Consider the following 12650-nt stretch of genomic DNA (forward strand, 5'->3'; position numbering starts at 1 on the left):
TGTCACTGTAGACTGCACCGCATGGGGTCATCTTTTTTATAAGGAAAAATAAGACCTAAGTCTTATTTCCTATGTATCAAAAAGGAAGCCATCGGGGCCGGCCCTGTGGCCTAGTGGTTAAGATTGGTGTGCTCTGCGTTGGCAGCCCAGGTTCGGTTCTGGGGCAAGGACCTGCACCACTCGTTGGCGGCCACGCTGTGGCGGCGACCCACATGCAAAATAGAAGAAGATTGGCACAGATGTTAGCTCAGGGCGTATCTTCCTCAAGCAAAAAAAGAGGAAGATTGGCGAGGGATGTTAGCTCACAGAGAATCTTCCTCAGGAAAATAAATAAATAAATAAAAAGGAAGCTGCTATTATCCAGAGGTCACAGAAAAAACAGAAGCCTCTGCTGGGTTCCAGGGCCAGAGGCCAGAATATGCAGCGAAGAGTCCTACCTCTTAGGTTGACAAATTAGCCTTTGCGTCTAGGCAAACTTTTCTTTACTTAAAGTTACCCAAAGCAGAACTGATTATTTTTCTGGGCCAGATCAACCATCTTGGCACAGAAGAGACTGGGTGCCAAGAAGGTAGAGAACGGGGCCTGGGACACTTCTTGGTCAAGGGCAGGAACTGGGAGGCAGTAAAAGGAGAAAATGTGCCTAGAACCCCAATGTGGGTCTTAGAGAGTGTGAAACTTTCTGTGCATTGTCATGAAACACACCAGGCAGCTAAGCTACAAAGTGCACAAAACTTGTGATGATCAGGCCCTTTGGCCTCGCCCCATAGCCTGCTGGCTCTGGAAACCCCTCTCTAGGGGAGGAGAGAAGGACAGTCCCTAAGGTCAGGAGTACAGAGGGGACACAGTACCTGCTCCAGCAGGAGGACCCTCTTCTTGTGTTTGGCCAGGTGGTATGCGGTGAAGCAGCCCTGGATGCCTGCCCCGATCACAATGGCATCATAGAGAACTTTCTGAGCAGCCATGATGCCCACTTAGTCAGTCCTGCAGCCACAGAGCCCACCACAAAGGAGAAGGCGAGCAAAGGCAGGCTCTGGGCTGAAGGAGGAGGAGCAGGGCAAAGTCCAGCCTAGCCAGCATTCCCACAATCCCCTGGGGCCACGTCCTCCCTCCCCACTCCTCCTCCGCACCCTGCAAAGCCTGGCACAGGGCTCAGCCCCCGCCTCCCCTGCAGAGCAGAGCTGGGTAGTCTGATTTGTGAGGTTTAGCCCAGCTCAGCTGCCAGCCTCACCCTTGCATCTCTCTAGCTTTCTATTCTTGGCTCAATTATTGTCATGCAAATGGGCTCCTTCCTATGCCACCTTCCTGTCTCATTATGATCTTTGTCTCAAGACTTCGGCCCTGGAATTTCAATGCCTCCTAGACCAAGCTGGGCACCGGGAATGCTGCCTCCCCCTGCTGGCTTCCCGCTCTTCAGCCTGATTTCCTTTGGAGATTCTAGAGGGCTGAGCTAAGAACTTGGCACTATGCCCAGGGTAAGGCCCACCTCCCTGGTGGGCGGTGAGGTCAGGGGGTAGACGCAAGGGCCAATTGAGAGGGCAGTTTTATGATTATGAAATTATTCTCAGTATGTTTTACTTTCACTTTTTAAAAAGGAGAAGAAGAAATGATCCTGAACAAATGGAAGGGACAGAGCGAGAGGAGGATGCTTCTCCTGAGGCACAGACAGGCGACCAGGCACCAGCCGAGAGCATGGAGGGGCCCTGTCGTGAGCACTGCCTCTGTGCCAGGCAGTACGCTAAATGAGTACTTCTACAAGCATTCGGGACAGAGCCAGGATTTGTAGGGCCTGATTCTTATACAATTTGGGGGTCCTCTTTAAGAAAAGGGAAAGAAAAATTATGAATACGAAATTAGGTGCTAGGACTTGGAAGAGACTATGAAATTAAGGAGCCCCGTGGTTGAAGTTTCATTAGCTTCATGGTAAATCTACCTCTTGCATGCATTATCTCCTTTAATCCTCACAGCCTCAGGAGTGAGGATTTTTCTGCCCACTTTTGGCACATTAAATATGGCCCCAAATTCTTTGTCACTCGCCACGTCACAGGCTCTGTGACTGCTTGACCAGTAGAATATGGTGGAAGTGATGCTGGGACGCTTTCTAGCCCACGCCTTAAGACAGTGAGAGCTTCTTCTTGTTGTCTTGGAGCCCTGAGCTGCCATGTTAGAAGTCCAACTACCCTGTGGGAGAGACCACCTGAGACTCCGTGGAGAGCCAGACGGAAGAGTGAAGCCATCTTGGAGCCCTAGCCCAGCCCAGCCGCCAGCTAAATACTGCTGAGGGGCCCAGTTAATGCCACGTGCAGCAGATGAATCACCCAGCCAAGCCCATCTGAATGCCTGAACTACAAAATCCTGAGATACAATAAAACAGTCATTGTTTCTAGCCACTAAGTCTCAGGGTAGTTTTTTATGCAGCCATAACTGAAGCACCACTTTATAGCCAAAGATATCAAGGCTTACAGAGGTTCTAACCTGCCAATGCCACACGCCTGGTAAACATAGGCACTGGGTTGGGGACCTCGGTTTGTCTGCTCCAGAACCTGTTCCCTTAACCACTGCGCTCTCCTGGGGATTAGTCAGAACTTGGAATGATGATTCTGATTTGAATATGTTGCTGTTTCTCTCATGGCCATATTGTGAGTGGGAGAAAATAATGGACCAGGAAATCCACGTGACCACGGGGAGCTGCCCAGCCTCAGTGCAGTGGCCCGCCCCCTGTAAAGAGTGGCCTTGGCAACTAGCTGTTCTCTCAGCCCACCCCTTCCTTTCCTAGGAAGATAGGGGCCCAGAGAGGGGGTGCCATATGTCTGGCTTTTCTTTCTTCTGAAAAAAATTTTTTAAATCACTCTAGAATCTAGAAGTCGTCTCAATTCCCCGTCATCCCTAACCCACATGGGACGAGATAGCATCCACATCACAATTGGTCACCTCCTTTTGAATAAAAAATGGCAGACACAACTGAGAAAAATGTACTATTTAAGTACGTAAAGGCTTGATGTAAATACACGAGGTCGGCCCCCAGATTTCTCTTGCTAAGATGTCAGAGGAGATGAGCAGTTTACACACAAGGAAAAGCAGACGATAAATCCTGACATAGAAGTGTGCCCAGTCTCACTAGCAATGAAAGAAATGGGAATTAAATAACTTCAAGGTATGATTAGATGCCTATTAAATGAGCAAAAATAAATAAAAATGATAAAATCTGATGTCAGTCCCGTGGGGACCGAGAGAGTCGGGTGGCAACTCAGACTGTCTGGGCCTCTGGGGAGTGCTGGGCCAGTGTGCAAGAATAGTGAAGTGGTTCAAACCTTCTGACCTAGAAATTTGACTATACCCCAGGGGGAGAAAAAGATATTTGTATGAAGATATTCATAGCTGTGCTCTTATAATATAAAAAACTGGAAACAACCCAGCCACAGGGAATAGCTGAACGACTGGCACATTGAGACAATGGAATACTATGTACGATTCAAAATGATGAGCGTGGGGACTGTGGGCTACGCGGAAATGTATATGAAATCACACTGAGAGAGAGAAGCAGAACGCAACTAGATGCACGTGAATCACAACCGCGAGTTATGTGTGTGTGTGTTATCAAAGACCTAAAGAGAATTTGGCGAGGTAATTGAGCTTAATGCTCATTAGTTTCCATATTCTACAAAAATTGCGCTTCCATTCACAATTTGTAAACGAAGAAGTCCCCCGGGGATTTCAGAGGCTTCAGATCTCCCTGGTCACTGGTTCCAGGGCCTGGGGAAGTTCTCTCTTTGTTCTAATCTGTTCTTCCTGCTTCCCCTGACATCTCTTATTGTTCGTTGTCCTCCAGGGAAGCTACAAAGCGGCTCTCTACCCCACCTCTCCTTTAATATAACATCCCTTCAGAAATAACGTGACAATTCCATTTCTCCATCCCTACTTCACAAGCCTGCCCTGGATTCCTGGACTCAAGCATTCTGCTTCTTGCTAAGAATTTCAAACGGCTCCTCCAAACGCAGACACTGGCCACGGCCCAACCTTGAAATGAAAAGCAAATCGACTTCTGAAGGCTTCCCTCCTCTCTCAGGGTTGCCCATCCTTGTGGCTGTCCTGACAGGGGCAGGCAGAGAGAAGCGATCCCCTCAAATTCCATTTTAACACCCATTCTGGATCGGAAGACTATTGAAGGGAGAGCCAACAGCCCCACACCAGGCCGCTGTGTGTCAGCAATTGCTGCTTGTGTCCTGGGGGGCAGAGCTGCTGAGGATGTGAGGCCGAACTGCTCATCTGATGGCTTGATTGACACTTCGCAGACGGGGGTGGGAGAGCCAAGCCAGGGAAGCAGCAAGCTGTACGCTCAGAAATAATGAGAGGACCCGAATCGGGAGAGAGAGAGAGCGTGGAATAAATAAGAGAGACCTAGGAGTTGCATGGCGAGGGAGAGGCTTCTATTCTCTTTTTTCTGCCCCTCTTCGCCAAGGAGCTGGAGCCTGGGGCAAGGAGGCAGGCAAGCAGACCAGGAAGCGGCCCCTCCTGACCCATCCTGCCAGCTGCTGGGGGTGTTGGGGCCCTGAATGTGCAGAGGATGCCAGCGGGAGAAGATGAAGAGCGGCAGAGCTGGATCTGTACGTGGTCTCCATACACATTTCGGGCCCATTGTATGTCTCAGGTTTCATCCCCTCTCCTCCATCCCGCTCCCTTGGCTCCAGGCCATCCATCCGCCTTCTCTCACCTAGATTCTTGCCTTAACCTTAAAACCAGTATCCCTGCCTCATCCTTGCCCCTGTTAATCTATCCTTCCATGTTCCCGCCAGAGTCCTCTCCCTAAATAGCAAATCTGAACAGGTCACTCTCCTGCTGAAAATTTTTTAACAGCTGCCCATTTCCTATTAGGATAAAATCGCAGCTCCTTAGCTTGGCACACAAGGCAGTTCTTGTTCTGGTCTCTGCCTGTCCCTGCAGCTCTGCCGCGGGTCCCTCCTCCCTGTGCTCTTTAGGCCCTGGCAAGGCTGAGCTGAGAGCTGTTCCAGCATTCACTATGACAAGTCCAAGTTCCCCGATGCCCCCAAGCCCACATGGATGGTCTCTCTCCTATACTCCCTTCCCACTCTGTCTCCATCTCAAATGATAAGAATGAGCATAGTGCATTGTAATTGTTTGCATGTCTGCCTTCTCCCTAAGCTCCTTAAGCGGAAGGGGTCCTCTTTTGATTGCCATTTTTCATAGGTAATGCAGACATATGGAACAACAATTAAAGGGTTCAAAAGAGAACACTGTGAAAAGGAAGTCTCCTTCCCACTCTATCCTCAGCTGCTTAATTCTCATCACATGCAATACTGTTACTATTTTCTTTTGTATCTTTCTTTTGTATCTTTGTATTGTTGGATGTTCTATGGGTATACAACATACTTATTTGGTATATTCTTTCTTTTTCTTTTAATCTCAGAAGTAGCATACTACACAGCACCTTACTGTTTCCATTTCCTATATCTTGGCTTCCTCAAGAGTCTTATATCGCTGGCGCAGTCTTCCTGATGGCTGCGTGGTATTCCATGTATGGAGGAGGTGTTTAGGACAGACAAGGCACTCACATGCGTTTGCTGCATGGATGGTGAGTTTCTCTGGCTCTCACAGGCACCCTGGACTCATGTGGCTCCAGCCGTCTGGTATAAGGTGTTTAGGAAGGTGAGAGGTCTGTTCTGGGCTGGCCCAGCAAGGTTTATCAAAGGCTGACAGTGTCCTCTATGAGCTGCTGAGGACAAAACCCAACTTCAGGCCAGAGGTTTGTGTGTGGGGTGGGGGGACTCCCAGAGACCCTGGCTTCTGCTTCCTGCCGTGCCTTTGTTTTTGCATTTGTTAAATGGCAGATATTAAGGTCAACTCTGCTCCCTCAAAATACAAGAGCTGGATTGCTAGGCAATCTCCAGGGGAGGGAGGAAAATAAGGAAAGTCCTGAGAATTGGGACTGAAACCTCTGAAAAAATATTAAATCATCATTTAGCCTGGGCATTGGAGAGCCACCTACGAAACGGGGCTCTCAGACCTCACTGAGACAAGAGGAAATGCAGCAAAAACAAGGGAGGAGGCGTTTTCATTGTCTTAAGGGAAAACTTCCCTGAAGATGAACACTAGAATCTTCTTAATCTTATCTCGAGGCCTTTCTTTCCCAGCCCTACACAAATACGTGTGCATATTTGCACATTCATCTGACTGTGGCGCTCTAAGATATACCCAGGTGTTTATTAAGTAGGTGTCTTTACATGTATGCACGTCTGAGTGGGGATATTTCTACCACTAGGCCTCCGCAGAAGGTCTCACTAAAGCTCAGCAGACATTGGGGGAAATGACAAATCAGAGTGCTGAGCATGGTTGTCCGGGATCTGCTCCTTGGAGGTGAGGTGTGTCGGGGAGGGAGACAACAGATGAATCCTCTGTCAGGAGCCTCTCCTCCCTTCTCTGGAGAGACTCTCTCCCATGTCTTTCTCATGCTTCACAGCCTGGATATCAGGACACTCTGGGGTGGGGAGTAGTGGAGAGGAGTAAGAATTGGGGACGGGAAAAGTAAAGTGGCTTTAGCCTGGATTGGGCTGGCTTGATAGGTGACAAATGGCAACCAAAATTCAGTAGCATGCAGGAAGATTAACTCCAGGGATGCAGCTCTCTGGTTTTCTCCAGTTTTCAAGTAGACATGGTCTTCCCCTCTCCTATCTCTGCAGCCTGACCTACTGATGTTGCTGTTTGTTAGGGAATATAGATAGATACCGGAGCTCAGGTCCTCTCCACACTGTACTGCCAGATGTAGGGTCATGGAGGCAGAGAATCAGAGAGAAGCCTGAGGGAAAGGAGGGAAGGGAAGGGAAGCAGAATTTGGGATAGCAACTTCTAAGTCATCTTTAATCTCCATTTTCTGCTTGTTGCCTCCAGGCTGGCCCCAAAGCCAGGCTGGCCCATCTCTTGAGCCATAATGCCTGCAAGATTCATTTCTTACTCTGCCTTCTCACAGGTTCTTATTCTTCTGTTCTTTTTTCTGTTTCTGCCTTGAGCCCCCTTCCTTCCCTTGAGATCAAGAGACAAAGAGAGGTTTGAGGGAAGCCTTTGTGGATGGATGGTAGGATACTGGAGCCTGGCTGGGGGACAGATCTCCAGGCAGTGGAAGAGGGAGAAGGGCCTACGGGAGCCAGGGAGGCTCAGGCACCAAAGCCACAAGGCTCTACTTCTTCGTGGGAAACTCAGTGTTCATTCTCCTAATTGAGTTTTTATGGAAAGTTTAGCCTGCTGGGGCTGGGAAGGCAACACTTAGCTGTACCATTTCCGTCCTCTCTCATCTGGCTGCTGGTTTAGAAAGGACTTTCATGCTTGGGATTTACCGGCCTCTTGAATCTGTGGATGAGTGTCTTTCATCAGTTCTGGAAAATCTCAGCCATTATCTCTTCTCAAATATTTGCTTTGCCCTATTTGTTCTTTCCTCTCTTTCCAGGACATTAATTAAACATACATTAGGCCTCTATCCACTGTGTCTCTTTATCTTGTCTATCCTCTTCCCCCTTTTTTCTCTCCATGCTGTATTCTGGGTAATTTCTCATTATTCTACTTTGCTAATTCTCTATTCCACTGTACCTCAGCTGCTTTTATTTTTTTTTATTTTTTTTTTTAATAATTTTATTTATTTTTCCCCAAAGCCCAGTAGATAGTTGTATGTCATAGTTGCACATCCTTCTAGTTGCTGTATGTGGGACGCGGCCTCAGCCTGGCCAGAGAAGCAGTGCGTTGGTGCGTGCCCGTGATCCGAACCCGGGCCGCCAGCAGCGGAGCACGTGCACTTAACTGCTAAGCCACGGGGCCAGCCCTCAGCTGCTTTTAAATTAATGAGTTGAGTTTTAATTGCAGTTATTGTTTTTTTTTAGAATTTCTATTTGTTTTTTTAAAGTCCACTTTGTCACCTTACATAATTTCTTATTCCCTGCAAATATTTTCAAGCTTGTCTTTTATTTCTTTGACTACAGTAAACACAGTTGTTTTATGGTCTATTTTGATCATTCTAATGTGTGAAGTCTTCTCAGCTGTTTTTCATTTGTCTCTTGTTTCTATGATTCTCACTCATGGAGCCTATTTTCTTGTAGGCATGGCTATCTCTAACCATGTTCAGGTAACTGCACTTGAACAAAGAATATATAGGAAGAATTTGAGTATGAAGGGGTCTTCCTCTAGAGAGGATTGTGCTTACTTCTGCCAGGCACCAGGGGCACCACCAGTCCTGAGCTATCTAAACGCAGTTCCTCGTCTGAGGTTCCTAGATCGTGCAGGCAACGTGACCTTGGGCTGGTATACTTGAGTCCACCCTTACCCTGATGGTGTAGCCTTTGGGGTCTCAGTGTATTGAGGGGAGGATCTTCTTTTAGACTCGCAGGCACTGAGCTTGGATTTCTAACCCCCTCCCTCTGCCAGGTGATCAAAATGAAAGTTTAGGTTCATTAGGATTGACAGATGCTCTTTCAGGGAAAAGTGGTTTCTATGCTCTGGTTTTTCTCTTCCATGTTGGCCTATTAATTCCTTACTATTTTATCAACTCTTCAGGGCTTTTAAGATGTTTTTAATATTTTATCTAGCACTTTTAGTTGTTTTTACTGGGCTAGTTGGTCCAAATATCTCAGCCTGCCATTAACAGGGTGCCAACCATGCTTGCAATCAGATTACTAGTACCCAAAACACATCAGCTCTCCAGTATATCCTCCATTTACATTCCCCTGTCTCCTTCCTCCTCAAACACAAAGAGTGAAGAAAATGGCAATTGTCAACAAGAATGACTACCTCTCTTAGAGGGCAGCAAGAGTGGGAATCCCATAATAGCCACTCTGAGAACCAGATTTAGGGGTGGACCAGCCAGCCTTTGGCTGAAGGGCCAGTATATATAAGGACCCTAAAGCATCATCATGAATTGGAATAAGATAGAAGAGAATTTTGATGCCTTTTAGGGAATCACTATATTTGTTTAAAAGGAGGACTATTTTGATAAGATGCAGGTATAGGCTGTGACCCCCAAGGCTAACTGCCTGCAGTTGAATGGATCCTGCTTACCGCACAGCTTTTGTTTTAAAGAATGGGGCCTACAATTGTCACCAGAGCTGAATTGCTCCCAACAATAGAGAAACGTGTCCCCTGTTCATCCTTCCTCTCTGCAGCACATAACCTCTTTAAATAGTGTTGAACAAATATTTAAAGAAAATCAGTTTTCTCTCTATAAGGATAGCAAGAAAGCGGCAACACAAGTTGCCTCTGGGGAGTGAAGCTGGGTGGAATCTTGTTACATATAGAAAAAGGCTTAGAAGGAAACACTGTACAGATAATTGCTGTCCTGAGGGGGCTCAGGGATGGACTCTGGGATCGTCAGCATCCTGCCTGCACCTAAGCTCCTGACCACAGCCAGGGTTTTGGCTGGGGTAGGATTGAAATCCACAGAAAGGCCAGAAAGCTTGTGAAAGGTGGTGTGCAGCATCTGGAAATTTAGGGAATATAAAGGGAGCGGGAATTGGGGGCTCATTCTGGGTCTCATCTCACTGAGCAGAGTTCTCATACAGAACCTTAAAAGTGTCCATGCTGAGTGCACTGTGGCATGGCAAGTATTAGCCAACTGCTCCCCTTCCTGCCTCCTCCTTGGCAGCTCTCTCTCTCTCTCTGTCTCTCTCTCTCTTTCTCTATCTCCACCTATCATACTCGTCCACCTTTATTTTCTCAATATTTGGAGGGGAAGAAGAAGGAAAGCTTAGAAAAAACATGGGGAAGAGTCCAGCTGTGTTTGGAACAGACTCTCAGTGCTCCTTGCCCAGAATTCTTAAAGGAAAGGAGAAAGCTAAGGTTCATGGAATGGGCTGGGGGAGGTCAGCCTGGAGCCCACCCAAGGAGCTCTCTGGACACCCTGGCCCTTATCATTGCTCCTTAATAATCCCTCACCACACTGCACAAGCTTGTCAAAGGTTTCAGAGCACTCTCTTCATAGACATCTCATTTAGTCTCACAACTGCCCTGTGAGGTCGGCAGAGCAGGCATTTTTACCCCATTTTGCAGATGAGGAAACTGATAGCTAGTAAGTGACAGAGCCAACATTCCAACCCACCCAGAATTTCACGCCGCAAGCCTGTCTCCACTTCCAGAGACAGGCCCGACGCTCTCACTCCAGAGCATCCTGGGTCCTGGGCTCAGTGCTTTTATGGAGAATGGGCGAGAATGTGGCTCATTCCATGTTGCAAATAACAGCATTCCCCACCCCCACCCCTGCAAAGAAAGAGAAGGAGCATGACCCCCAACGGGAAGACATTCTAAAGCAGCCCCTGGAGACCTCTGGAGAAGCTGTTTGATTTATTCCAGTCCCTACTGGTATTCTGTGCCACATCTATAAACGTCAGTGCCAGAAACGAAGTTTCCCCTGCCCTGGCAGCTGCTGGTTGCTGCTGTTGCTCACCAAGTGTTCAGAGAAAGTGTTTCCCCCTCCCCTTGATTGATAGAGAGCTGAGAATAAAAGAAAAATAAAAGCCCCCTGGAGCATTGATGGAAGGGAGGGGGTAGCTTCTCAGGAAGAGAGAGAGAGTGATCTAGATAAAGCTGATATTGGTGGAACAGAGGGTGTGTGCGTGTGTGTGTGTGTGTGTGTGTGTCTGTGTCTGTGTATAAGGAAAAGATCCAGTTTTTAAGGCCACGTGGAAAATAAATACTTTCTGCTTATGTAGAGAGAGAAGTCATGAAATCTGTGGTTCGTTTCAGGGGCTCTGACACAGATGAGGGAAGGAAAGGGGATCGGTGAGGTTGTCTTTGTTACCTCTGGGCTTCTGCTCTCCCTGAGCAGTATCTGCTGTCTTCTGGGGCCTGGGACAGGAACAGAGGCTGGCAGAGACCTAGAGCAAAGGGGTGCTGGAGAAGATTGGGAAGAAATGGAAGAGGAAAGGCTCCCAAAGGACCACACAGATACAGGCCTTGTCATTGTTCACTGAAGCAGTGGCTGAGATTGAGGAGCGCCTGCTGGGAGCCACCTGTGGCACCATGGCACTGAGTACACACTCCCGCAGTAACACCTTCCCTTGCAGGTCTCCCAAGTCTGTCATGCTCTCTGGTCTTTGGAAAATGTTGATTGGGACCGACTCAAACATCCCTGGCTGAGCACCTGAGAGACACAGCCGTTAACCAGGGATGGCCTCAGTGGTCCCCAAAGCAACAAGGCATTTAAAAGTTGCTTTTAATTTGATTTTTTTTGTAGTTTTATTTTACAATATACTAAACCAAATATTTCCAAGTGACCATTGTTCTCTTCAAAGTCGCCCCCTTGGGAGGCTGGGTAGTTAATCCAGTGGCACTCCATGTGTGGCCCAAATCATCTTGGAGGATGATATGTGAAATACAGCAGGGCCAGTTTATAACCCAGGCAATAAAATGTCGTGTTACTTTATAGGGAGTTCCTTCCTTCCCCTTCACTTGATTTACCAGGCTTGTTTCCTGGTAACTTGTGGCCCTTTCCAAATACCAAATCCTCTGCCAAGTTGCTTTCTGAGTGGCGTGGGGCAGCCTTTGGAGAACAAGACTGTTCAATGAGGGGGTGAAGATATAATTATTAGCAAAAGAGAGAAACACACAAAGGGAGAAGAATCATTATATGAATGTGATGGGATTCTGAGTGGGTTTTCTCTTCTTTTCACTTTCCTTATGTGGATAGAAATGTTTATGTTAAAAAAAAATGTGGAATAAACAAAATGTGGTATAGTCAGACAATGGAATATTATTCAGCCTTTAAAAGGAAGGAAATTCTGACACACACAGCAACATGGATGAACCTTGAGGACATGATGCTCAGTGAAATAAGCTAGGCACAAAAGGACACAGACTATATGATTTCACTTATGTGAGGTCCCTAGAGACAGAAATTCATAGAGACAGAACAGAGACAGAAAGGATGGTGGTTGCCAGGGACTGGGAGGAGAGAGGATGGGGAGTTGTTATTTAATGGGTACAGAGTTCATTTTGGGATAATTTGGGATAAAAATTTCTGGAGATGGATGGTGGTGATGGTTGTACAGCAGTGTGAATGTACTTAATGCCACTGAACTGTATATTTAAAAATGGTTAAAATGGTCCATTTTATCCTATGTGAATTTACCACAACAAAAAAAAGCGTAGATAACAAAATCAAATGTACTCTCAAAAGGTAAAGACGTGGGGCCGTCCTCGTGGCGTAGCGATTGGGTTGGCACATTCCACTTTGGCGGCCCAGGGTTCACTGGTTCAGATCCTGGTTGCAGACCTGCTCATCGCTCATCAAGCCATGCTGGGGCAGCATTCCACATAGAAGAAGTAGAAGGACCTACAACTAGGCTATACAGCTATGTCCTGGGGCTTTGGGGAGAAAAAAGAAAAAGAGGAAGATTGGCAACAGACGTTAGCGCAGGGCCAATCTTCCTCACATATACACACACATAAAAGGTGAAGACTTGACATCACTGATGTTATTCAAAAGAATGTGCTACGAGGTGGGCCAAGGTCCAAAGAGAAAGGCCCAAAATATCCTTTTCTCTGGAGCAAAACTGGAGCACTGGGGTCAGGCAGGTGGCCGTCACTCCTGCCCTGAAACAGCTCCGGGAAGGGGCCACCTCCTCCAGGTCTTCTGTTCTCACATCTCTCATATCATCATGCGA

General features: G+C 47.3%; 1 protein-coding gene across 3 annotated transcripts in view; it reads right to left on the reverse strand.

The window, feature by feature from the left end:
• The window catches only part of PIPOX (pipecolic acid and sarcosine oxidase), a 46870-nt gene that overhangs the window by 10952 nt on the left and 23268 nt on the right, over positions 1 to 12650 (reverse strand). For 2 of the 3 annotated variants that reach the window (XM_058560218.1, XM_058560216.1), the window contains exon 1: positions 849 to 975. The exons of the other annotated variant lie outside the window; for it this stretch is intronic. In XM_058560218.1, coding sequence (XP_058416201.1) covers positions 849 to 962 — 114 coding nt within the window. In that variant the 5' untranslated portion in view covers positions 963 to 975. Of the gene's footprint in view, positions 1 to 848; positions 976 to 12650 lie in introns of those variants that run through there. 3 annotated transcript variants of the gene reach the window in all.

Source organism: Diceros bicornis, chromosome 18, assembly GCF_020826845.1.
Source record: "Diceros bicornis minor isolate mBicDic1 chromosome 18, mDicBic1.mat.cur, whole genome shotgun sequence".
In the NCBI taxonomy this organism is placed as follows: Eukaryota; Metazoa; Chordata; class Mammalia; order Perissodactyla; family Rhinocerotidae; genus Diceros; species Diceros bicornis.